This window comes from Arvicola amphibius, chromosome 12 (assembly GCF_903992535.2).
Source record: "Arvicola amphibius chromosome 12, mArvAmp1.2, whole genome shotgun sequence".
Lineage (NCBI taxonomy): Eukaryota > Metazoa > Chordata > Mammalia > Rodentia > Cricetidae > Arvicola > Arvicola amphibius.
The window spans coordinates 57182778-57203006 of NC_052058.2; the positions used below are offsets into that span (position 1 = coordinate 57182778).

Genomic DNA, 20229 nt, shown 5'->3' on the forward strand with positions numbered 1-20229 from the left:
TTCACTAACTGAATCGATACACAGTAGACTCTGTGTTTCTACATTAAAAAAAAAAAAAAAAAAAAAAAAAAAAACACACAGCACGGACTGTTGGTCCTTCTCCTTGAGAAGAGCATTCCGGAAACGGAACCCTGAGCAATAGGAAGTGATCAGAGTGAGCCAGTAGTTAGGTGTCCGGAAGGCCTGGGCGGGTCGGCTTCCGAATGCCAGAGGACTTTACAAGTTAGCCGGCTTCTGAGGGAGGAGAGCCTGTTCGGGGAACACTGAAATAAGCGCATCAGAGGTGAATCCTGGAGCCGGCCTCTGTGACGGGCGCGGTGGGGAGAAGGTCTGGGTTGGAGCTCGGCGGCCATTCTTTTTTGATTTAAAGATTGCCCTGGGAAGGTTTCTTCTGACAGGGACAAACTTGGGATCCTCCTCCTCCTCGGGAATGAGGTTGACAGTCTTGATGCTTCCATCCCCTCCCCTTTTAAACTCAGCACCCAGGCTTTCCGACACCTTCACCCGGTATTTATAGACAGCGACACTCGCCGACCTGCCTCGCGTCTTCCCAGCGAAGTTTCTGACATTTTGATCTCGGTTTGCTCTGCGGTAGAGTCTTGGGATACGTTTTCAGAGCAAGGATTTGTGATGTTCAGGAAGTTAGACAGTGTACTGAGTCGTATGTAATACTGGGAACACTCGGTTTTGAGGACGTGTGTTGAAGCCACTTGTCACCCACTCTGCAGTCTAAACTCTAAAGAATAATATATAAGCATATACCTGATTTCCCAGTATTTCGTAGATAGATAGTACCGCCTGTCAAAAGGCGGTAATGAAGAATGGCTCCGTTTCTAAATGTATGGGCACTGAAGGCAGAAACAAAATATAACTTTTAAAGCAGAGGCACTCATTGAATACATTGGTATTGCTTTAATTCTTTAATATGTATCCATTTCTAGGACAGTCTTGGAGTGCATTTTTGTTAGTTACAGGAAAAATGGCTGCCCTTAAAAGCTTGGAAACCAAAGGTAAGTGTTCCTGTTTTTGACAATAATTGGTTTGGTTTGGGGTTTTGGTTTGGGTGGTTTTATTTGGGAGAGGGCAGGGGTGTTTGAAACAGGGTTTTTCTGTATAGCCCTGGCTGTCCTGGAACTCGATGACTTCCAACACACAGGTATCCACTTGCCCCTCCCAAGTGCTGAATTAAAGACGTGTCAGCCTTCTGGGGATTCTTTAGACAGGTGACTAAGTGGCATAGAGTCCTTGAGAATTGTGTTTCAGATCTCTTCATGGCAGAGATAGTGGATCCAAACTCATTTTATCTTAGTTATTTACAAAGATAATTTTTCAAAAACTGGCTACACAGAGGCTAGGACTTTAACATGATGATAATCCGGGGTCCTGTTCTCCCCATTGTGCTCGGTGTATAGAGTAATCACTTTCCAGCCCCACCTCGCTGTGCATGTCTGTAACATGCAGTGTGCCACTGATCATTCCGTCTCTTTGGAAATCCTTCCATGACTTCCACGATGTCACTTTTATTTTTGGCATACATTGTAGCTCTTCACTATCTAATATAGTAGCCATACCTCTGGGTGTTTGGATTTAAATTAACATTTTTAATTTATGAGCCATCTACAGACCAAGCTGCTCCATAGCAAACTGTGCCGGTTCATTGTTACTTCCCTAGCACTGGAGCAGATCCTTCTCCAGGGCTGCTCTAGTGCTGTCTTGTTTCCTTTTCAGTCTCCTCTCTGTTAAATCTCTTTTTAAAATTTATATGTATGAGTGTTTTATCATATGTACATATGTGCACCACAAGTGTATGTGGTACACACAGAGCCCAAAAGAGGGCATCAGATCCCCTGGGACTGGAGTTACAGACGATGGTAAGCCATCTGTGGGTGCTGAAAATCAAACCCGATCTTTAGAAAGAGCAACAGGTGCTCTTAGCCACTGAACCATCTCTCCAACCCCCAAGATCAATATTTAAACCTTCTGCCTCCTACTCTCAGAGCCTCAATGACCGATTAGTTATAGAAACAATTTACAAATCTGTCACTATCCTAGATCACATTTCTTATAATTCAGACTCTATAGTCCGCTACCATTTATGTAGAGGCCAGAGTCACCGCATATCCCAAAGTGTACTCTGTGGGTATCCTGAGTTCTGCCAGCAACAGGTCTCCAGAAGGGAACTTTGTAGGACACAATTTCTAGCTGTACTCTTCTCTTTCAAAGGAGACAGGAGGCAAAGATCATGCTAATCGATAACTGCATCTAATTTGTTGGGACAGCAACAGACTGCATTGCTGGAAGAGTTGGGTAGCATTAGCATAAGCAGGTGGAAGACTGTGAAAGTTACAGCCTGGGAAGGAACGGCAATAGGGACAACTCAACGATGGCCACTGTGAAAACAGCTAAGACACTTGGCCAAAAGCAGAACTAAAGACAGTATTATGATTACTTATGGAAACCGTGCCACGAAAGGCTCCTCGGTAGTGAAATTGTTTTTGTTGTTTGTAATGAGGATTAAAGTTAAAAGCGTTGTTATTTCATTTTATCTTGATTATATAGTAAGGCAGGTAATACATCGGTTTGCTCTGTTCTTATAATAATTTAACTGCTGTCAGTGAAAAAAGATGTTTGTGCTACATGGCCCAAGAAAAAGAAAACCCATATTTGATGCTGCCGGTTGTCTGCATTTCCGTTAACTGCCTCAGGAGAGAAGTGTGATTGCACAGTGTACCAGCAGAGCTTTCCCCGAGTCGTGACCAGCACTGCCATCGTAGGAGGGTGGATCAGCACTGCTAGGGCTCATCTCAAAGGCAAACCTAAAGTTAAGAGTTTAATTAAAACAGTAGGATTATAGATTTTCTACATTTAAAACGTGACTATTACAGTTAGTTTCGTAGCCAGATAGTAAGGTGTTCAAATAGGTCAAGTCCTAAAGCGTTATCTAATTTTAATTCTATAGTGTCGTACAGATTGGTTGAAAATGATTCTATGAGCAATTGAGTTTGGAAATGCCCGGCTGAATTGGTTATACTAGCACTTCTCAGTGCTGTTAGAGCGCCGTTGTGTACTGTGAAACTCCAGAGGACGTACATAACATGTAAGTGCACACACAACTTTGTTCAGGCCAGTAGAGCCAGTAGAGGTAAGGCCTGGATATCACCTTCATACACGTTAAGATGATTGTCCATAGCATGCTTCTCTAATGTAATAAGTAAACTTTACTAGGCAATAATGGTGACATTTAAAAAAACATTAAAACTTGGCTTGGTGGCCCAGGCTTGTAATTCCATCTACTTGGGAGACTGAGACAGGAGGATCACAAAGTCCAGCCTTCTTTGAGGTACATCATCAGTGCAAGGCTATCCTGAGCAAGCTAGAGAGATCCTGTCTCAAAAAAAAAAAAAAAAATGTAAAATCAGGGCTGTGATACAGCTCTGTGGCAGATTGGCAGATTGCTTGCTTGCCATACACTAAGACCAGGCTTCAATCCCAGCTGCCCCCCCACCCCCCAGAAAAGAATATTGTCTTAAAATTTACCAAGCGACATCCCCAATTTAACTGTTTCATTGTTTAATTTACATGTGTTCCAGAGAGTCTGTCAGACTAGAATATAGTGGGACTAAGAATTGATTTAATGTAGAGGAAAAAAATCTAGTTGTTTTTAAAAGTTTTTCACTAACATTTTAAATGAAGTTAGGTATGTGTTAATAGATTAATAAATGTCATTAACTAAGGGCTTGCTTTTCTTTTTCATGCCAAGCACATTTTGTCGGCTGGTGAGATGAGCTGTTAGGAGGTAGCTGTAACTAAAGTAGCTCCCAATAGTCTAGTTTGAAAAAGAAATGGATTTTTTCTGAATCTTGTAGTGCTTACAGCATTCTTCAAGCTCCAAGAGACGAAGGAGGGAAAGTTTGTGACTGGACTAAGGTGGTAGCTACCACAGATGGCCATCGTCTTGACTCAGGAGTTTAGTGTTCGTTCTGTGCCCCGTCATGTGACTTGACTTACTCTCCTCATAGGGTCACACTGTCATTAATAAGGAAAGTATTTGTTCAGTGGTGACCTCTGAATCATGCTCTTCACCTTCCATAATCTGAAACAACAGTTGATAAACTGTGGCCTTCAGACCCCTCGACAAAGTTTGCAGTAAGTTTAATGATTATAAGCAGTAACGGAATCCCATGTAAATCAGTTATTATCCTGGATAAAAACAAATTCTATATTTCTCATTACCTACTTAACCAAAGTTTCTTTCATCATGAAAAATGATTTGTCTTGCCTTCTCAGATAAGTACCTAGAGACTGTCTTCAGTTTTACTTCAACATCCCAAAAGCCTAAGGTAGTTCCTCTCTGGCCTTTGACTGAAACCATTTGCCAGTGCCTGTGTAGAATGTTGGACTGGTGATTTTGCTGTTTCTCCGCATTTCATCAGTCCATGGGAAAGCCGGGATGAAAAGCCCATGAACCTTGGGTCTGTTTAAACTGATCAGTGCATGAGCACAGGTGTAAGGAAGGAGCAACAGAGATGCCGATTGCTTCCGTTCAGGGAATGCAGAGCAAGGACTGAGACTGTGCTGCATTCATCATTATTCACAGTCCCAGAGCTGCTGCCGTAGGTCTTTGTCTGAGAACTTGAAGGATGTAATTATTCATGGCTGTGCCCTGCAGGGCCTAGAGCATATGTAATAAAGGTTTCTATGTGTGTCACTGGGAAAGACAGAATGGTAAGAAAGTGCCAGGCCCTGGCTCTGCCTGCCCAGATGCATGCTAACTAGACCGGATGAGTTGTTTCTCAAGCCTTGAGTCCTTAGAAAGCAGAACAGCGGGAAGAGGAAAATGGAATTGAAAGTTGGTTGAGCTTTTTCACTAGAATTTTTCATGTTTGGTTTGAAAAGAATTATCTGTCAAATCCACATTGTTTCTTTGCCTTTTAACAACTTTTGCGGTTTGTCACTGAATCTCTATTTTGTGGTTTGGAGTTCCTGTACTTTAATTTTTCCTTTACATAATGATGTTTAAACTCTTAGATCATGTATGTTATGACTTGCCTAGGAATCCATTTTGACTTGAACCATAACCAAAGTATAACACGTACATCTTAGTGAGCTGGAATGGTGTGACTTTAGTGACGAATTTGTTATTGTTCTTGTTAATTTATAGTTAATACCTGATTCTATGTTGTTAAATGTCAGAAACAAGACAGTTAACAAAATGAAATAGATTAGATAAAATTAGACAAACCTCAAACCACATTTTAAGAGTATGAAAACAAGTCAGCCATGGTGCTGTACCAAGAGGTGGAGGCAGGAAGAACTCCAGGCCCAGGTTGGCCTGGGCTACGTATTAGCTGCAGGACCAGCATACGCTGCACAGTAAGGCCCTGCCTCCACTCATCCTCCACTAGGACTGGGTCTTTACCTTGAAAGGGTTTGTGTGCATTCTCCTTGTAGAGTGCTACTCTCTCCCAGCTGGCTTTAACACCAAACCCTGGTCTCTCTCTCTCTCTAAGGTCTTCCTTTGTTTATCACGTCAAAAACTAGTCTCAAAGCCATAAGGGTGTTTCAGTTTGTGTCACATATTGAAATAACGTGATTGTATCCTAATATAAAATATTTTGTGAGATAGAATACAGTTTACACTCCCAAATGCCTTCCCACCTTCTATTTGATATAACTCAAGTCCAGTATATTGATGCATACCAAAATAGAATGACAACCAATCTGTGAAATGAAATGTCTTGTAGTCCAGTGTTGTTGGGGAATATTATTTTAAGGTGTGTTGCTTTTGTTTATGCTGCATTTGTTTAACTCTGTGAAGCTGTGATTCTTTGCCTGTCTAAAATACCTGATGATCTAATAAAGAGCTGAGCCAATATCAAGGCAGGAACAAGGATAGGCGGCGCTGTGAGGCTGAGAGTATTAACAGAAGGAGAAACGAGGAAGAGGAGGAGCAAAAGAATAAGGAGAAGAGGGCAGCAGGGGCCACCACCCAGCTGCACAGCAAGCCACGGAGAAAGAAGTAAAGAAAGGTACACAGAATAGAGAAAGATAGAAGTCCAGAGGCAAAAGGTAATCGAGATAATTTAAGAAAAACTGGCAAGAAACCAAAGCCAAGCTAAGGCCGGTACTCCTAACTAAGAATAAGCTTCTGTGTGTGATTTATTTGGGAGCTGGGTGGTGGGCCCCTCAAAAAGCCAAAAGATTAAAACATCACACGACATTCCAGTGGTGTAATTTTAACACTAGCATAAGAGAATGAAAGTCAGAACTATGTTTTATGATATTAAGTAAGCTTTCCTTCTCCCCATTATCAGTAGCCAAAGTTTATTAGATTTCATAAAAGAATGATAATAACAAAATAAAAGGACATTTAATGAATGTTTACTCTGTCCACTGCAGTTCTCAACACTCTACTTGTATTCCAAAATGTATTATTGTAAATGTTAGGTTTTGAATATGCAAAACCCAAGCAAATCGAAAGACACACAAAAAAATAGACCTACTGATTAGTGAAGTGAGTTTGAAAGGCTGTTTAACAATATAGATCTTCAACCCCCTAAGTCCTGTGCTTATATATTTATTTCTTCTCCTATTTTTCTTCAGTGGCAGGGGGGCTTTAGTTTGTGCTGCTGGGGCTCTAGCCCAAATCTCACCAGTGCAACCACTGCTTTTTAATTTCTTTTTTTCTTTCTGTTTGAGACAGGCCCTTACTCTCCGCCTTAGCAGGCTTCAAACTTACTGTCCTTGCCTCAGACACCCAAGTACTGAATTATAAGCATACACCATTACACCCAACTGGAAGTTTATTTAAAAAAAATTCACAAGTTGTGCAGTCAGAAAACTGTTCATTAATACATCACTTTTATTAAGTGTGTGCTCTATCACTAAGTCCCAGCACCCATGTACCCATGTTATTGTGTGTGTGTGTGTGTGTTCCCTATTTTCTATATTAGATAGCATCTTAAGGACAGTGGTTACACACTGTCTCACAAAATATCTGGCCTTTATTATTTGCCCAGTACTGTGTTTGTTGTGTGTAACCACTTGCAGTTCATCATCATAACCATTACTACTGACAAGTGTGTTTGTCCTTACTGTACATTGTGAATTCATCGTTATCCATGTATCTATTGAATAGAGTGTTCAAGGCATTTTACTAGGGCCATAATACTTGTAAAATCAATTGAAAACCACACAGGGCATATGATGCCAGAAAGATAATGTAAATGTCATAAAAGTGAGGTTTAGGGGAGTTAGTTTCAAGCACATGTACATATTTATGATCTCTATGGTTATAGTTAACACAGTACATAGGGCTTGACCTTATTACATTCCTTCTCAGCACTGCTCTGTGGCCTGGCTGTTCCATTTCCATTTCATATATTTCAGTGTAGAAATCACAGAAGAAAGCTATTTTTCTAGCATTATATTGGTAGCCAGAAACAAATTCTCTTGGATTTTCTGCCAAGAAAGAAGATTCATCTTTTGTTGGTGCATGATATTTTAGAAATTTCTCTTGAATTTTTCCCTTCCTTCTGGTCTTGATACTTTAGGACAGAGGGCAAAGCAGTGTTGTTTGGCAAGACTTCTCGTGCGGGAGATGCAACACCTGCCTACTCCCTCCAATAGGAAGCCCATGACAGACCAAAGAGCGGACACCACCATAGTCCATCTAGGGAACCAGTGAGTTTTATGAGGCTTACTTCCAGGAGTGGAAATGCTTCAAAGACAGCTACATCACCGAAGTCCACACTCCAGCACAGGTGACAGCTCCCAAAAGCTAGGAGCCTGGAGCAGAGGCAGAGCCTATAGGCAGCTAAGCAGGTTGGAGAGTGTGTTTTCCAGGTTCTCGGTTGTTGTGAGCCTCCTCCAGGCAGCCTGGCTGGTTTTCTGCTTCTTCCAGGCCGCTTGTCTCATCTCTGATCTTGGTTCTTCTAAGAGGGACTCTGGACAACCTTTGTTATTTACTATAGGAGTGGAGAGGCCTAGTGAATCTGGTCATTTTCAGGGACTTCCTGGAGCTATTAGTTGTTTGCCTTCTGGCTTATGGAGCCTTCCTGCAGAACGGGGTATTTCAGTTGGGGAGGAAACTACAGCATAACATGTAGTTTTGGCGTTTTCTCATTTCTTTTGGTAAATTGTCCTTGGCTTGACTTCTTCCTTAGGCATCCTTACTTCGACCCCGATCCGAGGAGCAGGAGATGGAATGGAAACGGAGGAGCCCCCTAAGTCTGTTGAAGTCACTTCTGAAGTCCAGCCCATAAATCAACATGTCCTTCAGAGTCCTCGTAAGAAAGTTCCCTCAGACAGCCCAGGCGTCCTTCAGCTCAGAAAGATTCTTACTGAAAAAGCAGTGGAAGTCGAAGCTGTGAGGATATTTGTTCCCAAAGCTGCTATCACTCATGATATCCCCACCAAAAATGCAAAGCTTAAGTCTCTAGGCTCTCACCGAGAAGAACTCCACCCTCAGCCAGAGGTAGCCCCAGACCCCAGGAAGGAACTCTCAGAGGCAAAGAAGATTATAGAAAAGCTCAAGAGTTCTGAGAGGAGGTTACTTCAGGACAAAGAAGGCCTTTCCAACCAGCTCCGAGTGCAGACGGAGGTGAGCGCGGCCCACAGCGGCGGTGAGCTCTAATCTTTACCTCTGAACCTTTTAATCCCCTTCTAGAAAACTGTGTTTTCTCAGAAATGTCATTGATCATGGGTTATCATTTCTCTAAAATGCTTCCTCTTTAATTTCTCATTCTGCCATAGGGCCTCTAGAAAGAGTTTCTGTGGGGAACTCAGACTCTAAGCGTGGTGGAAGTGGAGGTGCGAGGAGCTTTAGCAAGACCACCTCTAAGTTATAAAAGTAGGTTACATTCATAAACTGACCAAGTCGGTCTTTGCCACTGACAGAGTAGCAGCCCTTGTTTGAAGAATTTATTCCAAGTATTTTTGCCTGATACTTGGGGGGTGTGAAATAAGTTACTGTGTATTCATTAGAAATTAATGAGAATCTATAGCATTCAGTTGTGTAACTTTATCCTTTGAAGCTTTAGTAAAATTGCCTTTACCTTCTCTTGTTTCTCTGTTAAACTTTACATTTTTATATTTGTGTGTGTGTGTGCGTGTGTATGTGCATGCACACTGTATAGGGAGGGATGCATTTCACTTCACGAGTGTGGAGGTCAGAAGAACTTTGTGGAACCCACCTGGGTTCACAGGATTCAGCTCAGATCAGGTTGCTAGGCCTTCGCCTACCCCCTGAGCCGTCTCACTAGCCCAAGACTGCATCTTTTTGCAAGGTGATAGTGTGTGACACAGTGATTAGTGGTTCTTATCCAAACGTAATTTATATTTAAATCATTTTTACTTATATTTCATATATTTTAATATATTTAGCTAATTTCTAAGTACAAAATAGTATATATTTGTAAACATTTTAGAAGATTCAGAAAGAAGGGGCTGGGAGATGGCTTAGCGGGTAAGAATGACTGTACGAGCATGGGGCCCTGAGTTCAAATCCTCAGCACCCATGGAAAAAGTCTGCCATAGCCATGCACAACTGTAACATCAGTGCTGGGGTTTTGGGGTCCGAGGAAGAAACAGGATTCATACACACACACACACACACACACACACACACTTTTTAAGAGAGTAAAAAGAAAATTCAGAAAGACAATAAAAATGGTAACACCTATAATTACACTGTCCAGATATAACTGCATAACTATCAATATAGGTTTATTTTTGTCTTATTTCTGGTATTTTTCTTCTCTTACTTTTTTCCTTTTATTGAAAATAGATTTTTTTTTCACATAATATATACTGATTGTGGTTTCCCCTCCCTCTACTCCTCCAAGTTCCTCTTCTGGTTCCCTCCTGTCCCGGCTTTTGGTATTCACCCTTTTCTGTCTCATTGAAAAACAAACAGGCTTCTAAGGAATAATAGAATAAAATATAAGACAAAACCAACATTGGAATAGGCTCCAAAGGACACAGAAGTAGATTCTCTGTCATAAGTTTTGTTACAATCAATCAGTGACATTTCGTAAGCTTATCTATCATCTTGGTTGTCTTCTTTCGTCCTAGATAAACCGCGAGTTAAAGAAGTTGCTGGTGGCGTCTGTTGGAGATGACCCACAGTATCACTTTGAACGTCTAGCCCGGGAGAAGAACCAGCTCATCTTAGAAAACGAAGCCCTAGGTCGAAATACAGCCCAGCTTTCCGAACAGTTAGAACGGATGTCAATACAGTGTGATGTGTGGAGAAGCAAGTTCCTCGCAAGCAGGTATTGTCCCGTCGTAAACGCTATTTCCTTCCCTGTTGCTGTTCTCTCACTCTTTTGACTCGCAACAAAATAATAGTGAAAATTTCAGACTTAAGATTGTCGGAACGCTGCTGGGCGGTGGTGGCACACGCCTTTAATCCCAGCTCTCGGGAGGCAGAGGCAGGCGGATCTCTGAGTTTGAGGCCAGCCTGGTCTACAAGAGCTAGTTCCAGGACAGGCTCTAGAAACTACAGGGAAACCCTGTCTCGAAAAAAAAAAAAAAAAAAAAAAAAAAAAAAAAAAAGATTGTCGGAACGCTTCCTACATTATTTAACATGTGGCACTTCCCTTCTGGAGGGCCACAGTCTCTTGTTTCCCCTTCGTTCAAAAACTCACTACAGTAAACAAACACAGCGGTAAAATCCAATGTGGAAACATCGCAGTCACAAAAGGCAGGTGTAGATCCTTCACCTCCTGCCTGGAGAAAGCAACCTCGTTCCCACTTCCACCCAGTGTGCTCTGTTCTCGTAGCTCTTCTGTCCACATAAAGAGCTTCTCAACTTCTTTCTTCCCAAATATAAACAGAAAACTGAGCCTGGCGGTGGTGGCACACGCCTTTAATCCCAGCACTCGGGAGGCAGAGGCAGGCGGATCTCTGTGAGTTCGAGGCCAGCCTGGTCTACAAGAGCTAGTTCCAGGACAGGCTCCAAAGCCACAGAGAAACCCTGTCTGGTATCGGGGGAGGAGGGAGAAAACTGTTTCATTTTATGGCATATCTGATGAGGCGACTCTGATACATGTAAAAAGCTACATAGTCCAGGCCTCTGAACACACTGGTCCATGGGAAACTCTGCTGTGTGTGTCGGGTCTTTGTCCATCTGTCCCCTGCTCCACTCGACTTTTGCACTAATATGCACATGTTTTAGACACTTGTCTGTGTTAGGTTTCTGCTGCCGTGATGAAACAGCATGCCCTAGCGCAGCTGCGGGAGGAAAGGGTTATTCAGCTTCCATCTCTTGGGTCACACTCCATCACTGAGGGAAGTCAGGGCAGGAAGTCGGTGCCGTGGAGATATGATGCCTTTTGACTTGCTCCTCATGGCTTTTTCAGCCTGATTTCTTATACCACCCCACGACCACCTGGCACCGCCCACAGTAGGCATCAATCAAGGAGATGCTCCCACAGGCTTGCTTACAGTCTTACAGAACAATCTTCTCAATTGTGGTTCCCTCCTCTCAGATAACTGTTCCTGTCAGGTTGACAGTAAACTACCTAAAATACCGTGCACATCAGCAGAACTTCGTTTAATAACTGCTGATTAAAATAATAATAATAAAATAATTTAATAACTGCTGGAGATTTCTCTCAAAGCGCCAAAGGCCTCCAAGTTGTTCTTTAAGAACCTGTTAAGTTCTTAAAAACAAGGTATAGAAAACTTTGTAATAAAGTTTTCCTTCCAGTAAAAACATTCCATATTTTTATTTTTTAACACATTCATGTGAAAATATATTTAAATTATTTGTTGGAAAATAAGAAACTTTATTAGCTCTGTAAAAACAAAATGAGCCTGCTTGGCAGGAGGATAACTACATTGTTTTATAGAAAGTTTTCAGAATTTTTCTGAAAGTACAATTGAGTAGTGAGAAAAATCATTTACTTTCTCTTTTCATTTCAGTTCTTTATAGTTAGAAGCGTGTATCTAATCATCTTAAACTGATCAATTTAGAGTAGCCTTGGTGTAAGTTCAAGTCTGTATATAAAAAAGTTAGGTGCTCTTCCATCATTTTAAAAATATTTCAGCTGACCCCGCTGCAGACGCTCTCATGTTAAAATGCTAGTACTGCGGGACGGTGTGAACCTGCTAAACCCTGGCGCTGGCTTTTGGAACTGGAATCATGGAGTGGTAGTAGATTAACCGCTGTGTGCTATGGTTCTGTGGGAGAATTGTGTGTGATATTTCATCTTTTTCAGGGTAATGGCGGACGAATTAACGAACTTCAGAGTAGTTTTACAGCGTCAGAACCGAGACGCCCACAGCGCCATCCAGGATCTCCTGAGTGAACGGGAGCAGTTTCGCCAGGAAATGGTCTCTACCCACAAGTACGGCTCTTGTTCGCGTTCGCGTTCCGAACTCTCCTGTCATCTCCCGCAGGTTTCACTGTCCTCAAAGGTTCCGTTGGATTGTTTGTTTCAGTGTGGCCCCATTCTTTAACGTATTGACTGTACTGTAAGTCACACCCTAAAATAGATGCCCCAAAAGGAAACAGCCTTAAAACAGAAAAGACGGGGCTGCAGCTTACATTCCTAATAGGGAAAAGAATTATTAGATCTGTGAGTGACTGTGTTTCTGTTTTCAAAAGCAGTTCCTGGTGTGGTCATGGTAGCTTTGTGTAGTTTGGTAGAATCCAAGTGACACACCCGCGTCTCCTACAGGAGAGCTTTCGAAGTCTTTTTGCAGTATTGGAACATGCCTGCATATCTTCTCATTCCAGAACAGGCAGAAATTTAAAATAATAATAATAATAATATTTGGGCAGTGTTCTTTAAAAGGTCTTTGTACCCTTATGTAATTGAATAATTCCTAGTCAGCTATATGGGAAACTAGAAGAGTAAAGCAAAATATATCGAAGTGCGGCAATTTGTGAGAGGCAATCAAGGCAATGTTTCAAGGGAAGTGCTTGTTTCAGGCTGACCGTGATGGGGCGTACCTGTAATTCCATCACTCAGGAAGCTGAGGCAGAAATACCTGAATTCCAAGCCAGTCTGGGCTATGGAGTAAGATCCTGTCGTCTTTAAAGATAAAAAGGGAGGTTTGTTTGGGGAAATAAGGAAAGTCTCATTAGTAATTTACTACTCCAAGAAATACAAAAAGCAAATTAAACCCAAATTAAGCAGAAGTGAGAGAGATAATGATAATAAATAATTATAATGATAATTATAATTAAATGATAATTATAATGATAGCTAAAACAAAATTTTGATGAAACTTTAAAAAAAAAAAGATAAACTTAAGAAATGTCCAGAAGAAATGCCCAGTCCTGAAGTGGCAATCACGGAGCCTGCATGGTTTGTGCTAGGTCCGCTGCATGCATGCTGCGGTTGTTTAGCTTGGGGCTTTTGTGGGACCACAGCAGTAGTGGGAGTGGGTATGTCTTTGACTCTTTGGCCTGCTCTTGAACCCTTTTCCTCCTACTGGGCTGCCTCGCCCATCCTTGACAGGAGGTTTGTGCCGAGTCTTACCTCATCTTGTTATGCATATCTGGTTGATATCTCTGGGAAGCCTGCTCTTTTCCATAGGGAAACAGGGGCTCACTAGATTTGGGATGTAATGGTGGTGGAACTGGGAGGAGCTGAGGGAGTGGGAGGCTGCGGTCAGATTGTTTAAGAGAAGAATAAATAAATAAGACAAAAAATTTCTATCCCATCCACTGAAGAAAGAGGGCATGTTAAATATTGGGAATGAAAGACTGCACGCAATAGATTGAGTAGACATGGCAAAGATAAGAAGGGAGTGTTATTGATAGCTCTAGCCAATTAAGTCAATGATTTAGATAGCTTAAGACATACTTCCAAAGTTTACTTAAAAACAGGTATAGGAGGGCTGGGGATGGCTCAGTGGTTAAGAGTGTGTACTGCGCTTGCATAGGACCTGAGTTTCGTTCTCAGCACCATGTTGGGCAGCTTATAACTCCTGGTAACTTCTTCTGGGCTCTCCAGGCACCTGCACTTATGTATACACACCCAACACACACAAATGATTTTAAGATAAATCATAAAAATAACAGACATAAATTAACCAGCTCTAGCCAATTAAAACAGTTGAGCTTGTAGTTAAAAACTGAATGAAGGAAATTCTAGCCTAGATGGATCCACTGAATGCTAATAAACATCTAATGAAAAAAGAAGCACAGTTGTACACAAGTTCTTCTAGAGCATAGGTGGAAAGAGAACAATTTCCAGATCAGTTTTGGGGGTGAGCATTATGAAAACAAGCTAGTGACATAAACAAAAGCCTGTAGACTTTCTATCTTTAATGGACATAGATGTAAAAATCTTCATAGTGCCATTCAGTGATAGTACACGTCTTTAACCCCAGCACTTAGGAGGCAGAGGCAGGCAGATCTCAGTGAGTTTGAGTTCAGCCTGGTCTACAGAGTTCCAGGACAGCTGTTCTGTTACATAGAGAGATGCTGTCTCAAAAAGCCGATAGATAGATAGATAGATAGATAGATAGATAGATAGATAGATAGATAGATAGATAGATAGATAGATAGATAGATAAAAATAAAAATCCTTATTGAATGTTAGTGGACCAAATCCATCAATATAGAAAATAATTCCAGAGTTTGGAGACTGATTAGCATCCATATACAACAAGCAAATACGATTACATTAAACTGTGCTACTTGTTGTCATGATTTCCAGGCAACAATGTGGTAATAGATTAGCAAGTGTCTTCTGTCCTATAACCTATGTGACCAGACAACATGAGGCTTGCACTCAGTGACTTGTGAAATACGTCACTCACTTCTTTCCTCTTACTGGCTCTTAGCTTTTGTCTTCATCAGTGTTCATTGCTCACGTGTGTTCTGTGTAGGTTTTTGGAGGAGCTCTTGGTCTCCTTGCAGTGGGGAAGAGAGCAGACGCACACCCCTAACACACAGCCCCACAGCACAGCAGGGCTAGCACTTGCGAACCACAAGTTGGCAGAAGCCCTGCACGCTCATCTTCTGGGAAATGTTGGCACTAGCAATCAAAAGAAGATTCCAGCAGCAGTAGAATTCGTCAGTACCCCAGCTGAGAAAATGGCAGAAAAGGTAACGTTTTTTCTCTTCCTTGAGCTGTGGAATGTGTTCTAAGCTCTGAGGTTTTATTGACCTCGTCCTGAAAGCTCCTTGTTGTGCTGGCTTGGCCTTGCGAGCTGTGAGATGTGGAGCCTCACTGTGTTTCTCGTGTTACTAAGCGTGTGATCTTAGAGCAGGTTCCTCCTTGACCCTTCAATTTCATGATGTCACTACTCTATTCTCAGGAGAAAATCGCCTTCCCATCGCAGCCAGGAGTCTTAGAAAATGCATACATATATGTACTCACATGTGACTCCTGCCTCTAGGCCATCCATCGTCTGTTGTCTTCCAAATGTCAACAGTCATCGAACAGCTCCCCTTCCCACCTCCCGGACTGAGTTCTCTCCTGGAGCATAGAAGACTTAGCATAATCTTTCATCCTCCTTCTCGGGCTGCTTCCCAAGTTCCATTCACTTCTCATTTCACAGATAGACCGTTTTTCTCATGTCCCTCTCTAAGCATGCTCTTCCACCTGCCTAAACGATTTTCTGTCACCTTTATTGTCCAAGCTTTCAGTGTATTTTGTATTCTTATCAACTATAGCTCTTGTATCATGTTGTTCTGTGTGATTCTTTCTCTGAAACTACTTAAAGGCTGGAAAGTCTGTCTTACTGTGTTTCCTCATGGGCTGGTATGATGTCACACATAGTAGGTGCCCAACTACTTACTAAGAGGACCAGTGCCTACAAAGTAAACCACTCACAGCCTGTTTGTTCTTTCCTACTGTTTCTTTGCTGGGAGGTTATGGCACTGTGTACTCAGCTGCTGGCGAGATCTCGGAGTGTAGCTGGCTTTTCCCTCGTTCACGAAACACTCCTCTTGCCCTGGTTTCTGTGACCAACCTCCACCATCCTGTCTTCTCTGCTCTCTGCTTCATTGTGCAATGTTGGATGTGCTCCAGGCCGGGTCTGCTTCTTTACCCTGCCGCATTCCCTCTTGTAACAAGACCAGCATCCCTTCTCCTTGAGTGTCTTCCAGTTCCATTGCTTCAGGAGCTGCCCTCTCAGAGATAAGTGCAGTAACTTCGTCTCCATTCTTCCTTTGCCTGTTTTAATGCCCACCCATTTCTTTCTGCCATGATGTGTCGCAGGATCTTTGCAAGACTTAAAGTCCACCCCTGTCACCTTAAAGCAGAAATCTAGAAGACTTTCTACCATATCTCTGTCTCCTAGTATTTTGTTTTTCGCTTTAAAGACACACAATGTCATGGCATATGCCATTCTTAGAAGCCATTCTTTTCCTTGCAAAGTTTATAAACAACATTGCTCCTTCTGGCTTTGCTTGCCACAGTTAACTAAGCTCCATAAAAAGGAAAGGTCTAAAAGCTGAATTTTAAAAGTAGAGTATAGTTAACCGTGAAGTCCTAAAGCCGCATGGAAGCTCTTCCAGGATGCCAAGATGCTTCAGACGTCAGGAGCTCCAGTGTCTGGGAGATGCTGTTAACTTAGCAGAGGGAATGTCCGGGCACGTGAGAGCAGGGAGGCAAGTCCAGACCGCCTTCGGATAAGCCCCACCCTGCTGTAGCAGAGGGAGATAGGGCCAATTGCCATGCCTGCGTCCCTTGAAACAGTTCGGCTTGTATCATGATTATTTTGGGAACTAAGAGCTGTGACCCAAGGACGTTATCCTTGTCCTTAACTGGACTTTTTTTTCAACCCAAGACCACCTGTTTTGAGTCTCAATAGAGGAAACAGAAAAAGTCAGGACCAAGGAAGAATGAGAGACCAAAGTATTGCGAACATAGTTGTTAGCATAAAATAGTCTATATAATATTAAAAAAGAGAAATGAAGGGCCATTTATTTTTCTGTAAGTAAAAGCAGCATTTCCACAGAAGAACGGAGGTTCAATCCTCATTCTAAACAATGAAAAGGGAGAAGAGAGGCAATGGGTGCATTTTGGCTAAAACCGAAAATTTGTATCATATGAGGTATAACTCATAAAACTTCATTTTTCTGTTTTTTTCTTTCTATAGCTATCTTTGAAAGAGTATTAGTTTTGTAGTTACTAAAATAAATGTGGTTAATGTCATAAGTAGGCATCATTGCTGAATTTACAGTGTTTTGGAAGAAGGATAAGTTCAAATTCAGATGTTATTTTTGACGCTATAGCGCCATAAAACAAAATGAAGCTTTATAAGTAGTTACCTATCAGTGAAACCTGAGGCCTTTACAGTACATGCTACATACGTCTGACCTGACTTCTTTTGACTTAGGTTCTACGTATTTTGGATCCAGTTACCTGTACAGAAAGTTCACCGGACAACCCGTTTTCTGAATCTTCACCAACCACATTACTCACTACAAAGAAAAATATTGGACGTTTCCATCCCTATACCAGATATGAAAATATAACTTTCAATTGCTGCAATCATTGTAAGGGAGAACTCATTGCTCTTTAATGTGTAGCGTATTGGAGGTGTACTTAGTACCCAAGATTCATTATTTGGGAACTGGGGTTCTTATGCTAGAAATAAAACAATTCATCTTTATATGATATATATCCACAAAGCTATTTCATGTACTGGACTCCAGATTATTTTTCTTAAGAAATGTCTCAGGGTAAAAAAAAAAAAAAAGTGAAGCTATGTAGATATATTTAAAGTACAAAATACTTCCCAAATAGTTCACAGTGTTTGTGCTAAAAAGCTAAAAAGGATTTGATAACTTTCTTTTGGGCCCTAAATTATTATTTTTTGTTAAATATTTTATATAAACTATAAACAGGTTTCATTTTGGTGCGTAAAACAAAATCAGGCAAACTACAGCCATCCGTCGGATGTGGCCACATCCATCCCTTTCCTGTGGCCTGAGCTGTGAAGAAGGACGCTTAAAAGAAATCCCACACTAGCTCAGAATTGAGTATCATAGAGGGTTATTTTTTTAGGGGTAGACTAAGAGATCACAATCCTCTGTGAATCCCACAGCCCGGAAAGAGGCCTGACGCGCACTTTACATCAACACTTACATAGTATAAGAGGCCACGCCCAAGTGGGTGGGTAACTTAAAGACCACTGGTGGTAGGAATTCCTACAGCAAAGCTGTGTTCCTGTGCAGCAGCTGAGTTCAGTGTGGGGCTATAAAAACCTGTTCCTTCAGAGAGCATGTTTGCTAGTGTAGTGACTGAGGTACAGGAAGCATTCTCTTTGTGCACATTTGGGGTATAAAAGACGCTTTCAGAAACACTGGGGTAAAGGGATGAATCTTTCCAAGCAAATATATTAGGAAATAAAAAGGGTTTTGAGCTACAACAAAGGTGTTCCATGCTGTTTGTTTTTTGCAAGGTGCTCCATCTTCTGCATGGTTGCAGACAGACAACCTGCAGGAAACAGATTCCTAATAGTGACTCATAGTGGCGTGTGCTGTACAACAGGAGCATCTGGTTTGTTAATATGATGGGAGATGAGTTTCTAGGGAAATGCGGTGCATTAATTTACATATATTATGTAATATATTATTATATAATGTATCATAAGATGCCCTTTTATTGTTCTTGAAATATTCACAAAAATCTGTCATCAAAAAAAAAAAAAGTCAGAAATCTTCAAAAGGCAAATCTGGCCAAATCAAAATATACTTTAGTGTCAAAACCTACTGTTGTTGTCTGACTCTTCTGAGCCGTATTTATAGGTTTCAATGGCAATAAACTTCTCTGGTTTCTTCTTGTGGCTAGTCCTTTTTCCTTTCAGAATAATGTACTTTGGCTTCAGTCTCCATGTGGCTTTTACTATTTACATGTGGTTTGTTGCCTTTTTCTTTCCGTTTGCACAATATAAACTTCTTAGAAAAAAACGGAAATTTTTATGACATCAAACTTGACTGTGATTTCTTGGGTATAACAACAAAAGCACAAGAAGTGAAAAATAAATTTCACCAGAGCTTAAAACCTTCATACATTGAGGTTCATGGTAGCCCCAAGAACAGGAGAAAAAAGAACAAATTATACCTCTGAGAAATGACCAGCCAAGACACAAAGAGTGCCAATTCAGTAACCAAAAACCTTTCCAGGGAGGAGTGGGCAGAGGCTGGCGATGCCTGTCTGTGGAGCACTGCCGCACAAGCTGAGAACCAGAACCCACGTCCAGATCTCCAGCACTTACACAATACAGATGTGCAGTAGCAGTGCACATCTGTAACCCCGCACCCATGGAGCAGAAACAGGTGGGTGGAGCTCACTGAGCAGCCAGTCCTCCAGCTGGACTGATGAGCGCCAGGCTGAGAATCCTGTCTCAGACTGAAGACACCCAGTGCATACGTCTCCTTTTCAGGCATGTGTGCACACTCACATGTACATGTTCTACACACAGTTGCAAAAAATGAGCGTATTATTTTATGAAATATACATATATATTTTATAGACATGCAAATAGCAAATAAGCACTTCAGAGGATTGCCATCAGTAGTGAGCTACATGGAGTCTCAACCATTTTCATAAAGATGACCATTAACAAGACAGCAAGACAGCAACTGCGGGCAACTGAAGAAACCTGGAACTGCTGAGCTGTACCAGGAGGAATGTAAAATGCAACATCCATTGAAAATATGGAAGTTGCTCAACAAAACACCAAACCAACCTACCGTGTGGCCCAGCCCATCATTCTAGGTGGATAGCTGAGAGAACGTAGAGGTTGTCGTAGACTTTGGTACCAATTTCTCCAGCAGCATTTTCATAGTTTATCATAAGGTAGATATAATCTTAATATCAGTCAATGGCTAATAAATAAAAGCATCATCTATTTGATAAGGAATCCATCCAACCTCTAAAACAAATGCACAGTTGACGCTTGCTACAATTTAGATAAATGCTTCATGAATTAGGTTAGATGCAAAAGAACAAATACTGGTACCAGTATCTGAAGAAGGGCAAGAAGGGGTGTTTAAAAAAAAATTCATATTTTTTCAATAATAAGTGAGTGGGAAAAATTACAAGGTGGCAGTTACAGGACTCCTGCTTCTCTTTCTCATGAGAAGAAATGAAAACAGTCCATAAAGTTGGGCGGGGGTGTGGTGAGGGGGGTTTAGGATGAGTTGGAGGGATTGGATGGGAGACAGATATGATCAAAACACAGTGTATATATGTATGGGATTCTCAGTAAGTTAAAAATGCAAAAAAATATAAATAGTGGAATGACTTA

General features: G+C 41.5%; 1 protein-coding gene across 2 annotated transcripts; it reads left to right on the plus strand.

Moving 5' to 3' along the window:
* Window positions 1–148: 148 nt before the first annotated feature.
* On the plus strand, window positions 149–18759 carry Blzf1 (basic leucine zipper nuclear factor 1). Of its 2 annotated transcripts, XM_038349715.1 has the most exons (8): window positions 214–283; window positions 942–1010; window positions 2960–3097; window positions 8166–8602; window positions 10075–10274; window positions 12225–12353; window positions 14851–15070; window positions 17311–18759. In XM_038349715.1, exons 4-8 carry the CDS (start codon window positions 8207–8209, stop codon window positions 17494–17496), a joined length of 1131 nt encoding a protein of 376 aa, XP_038205643.1. In that variant the 5' UTR covers window positions 214–283; window positions 942–1010; window positions 2960–3097; window positions 8166–8206; the 3' UTR covers window positions 17497–18759. The 2 variants fall into 2 exon arrangements, with proteins under 2 accessions (XP_038205642.1, XP_038205643.1); XM_038349714.1 differs by lacking the exon at window positions 2960–3097 and having other exon boundaries at window positions 149–283.
* The last annotated feature ends 1470 nt before the right edge of the window (window positions 18760–20229 follow it).

Coding starts and splice junctions, on each gene's coding strand:
- Blzf1 (XM_038349714.1), top strand. CDS start 980: ATGGCTGCCCTTAAAAGCTTGGAAACCAAAG. Junction 8,603..10,074: donor AGCTCCGAGTGCAGACGGAG/GTGAGCGCGGCC, acceptor CTTTCGTCCTAG/ATAAACCGCGAGTTAAAGAA. Junction 15,071..17,310: donor CTGAGAAAATGGCAGAAAAG/GTAACGTTTTTT, acceptor CTTTTGACTTAG/GTTCTACGTATTTTGGATCC.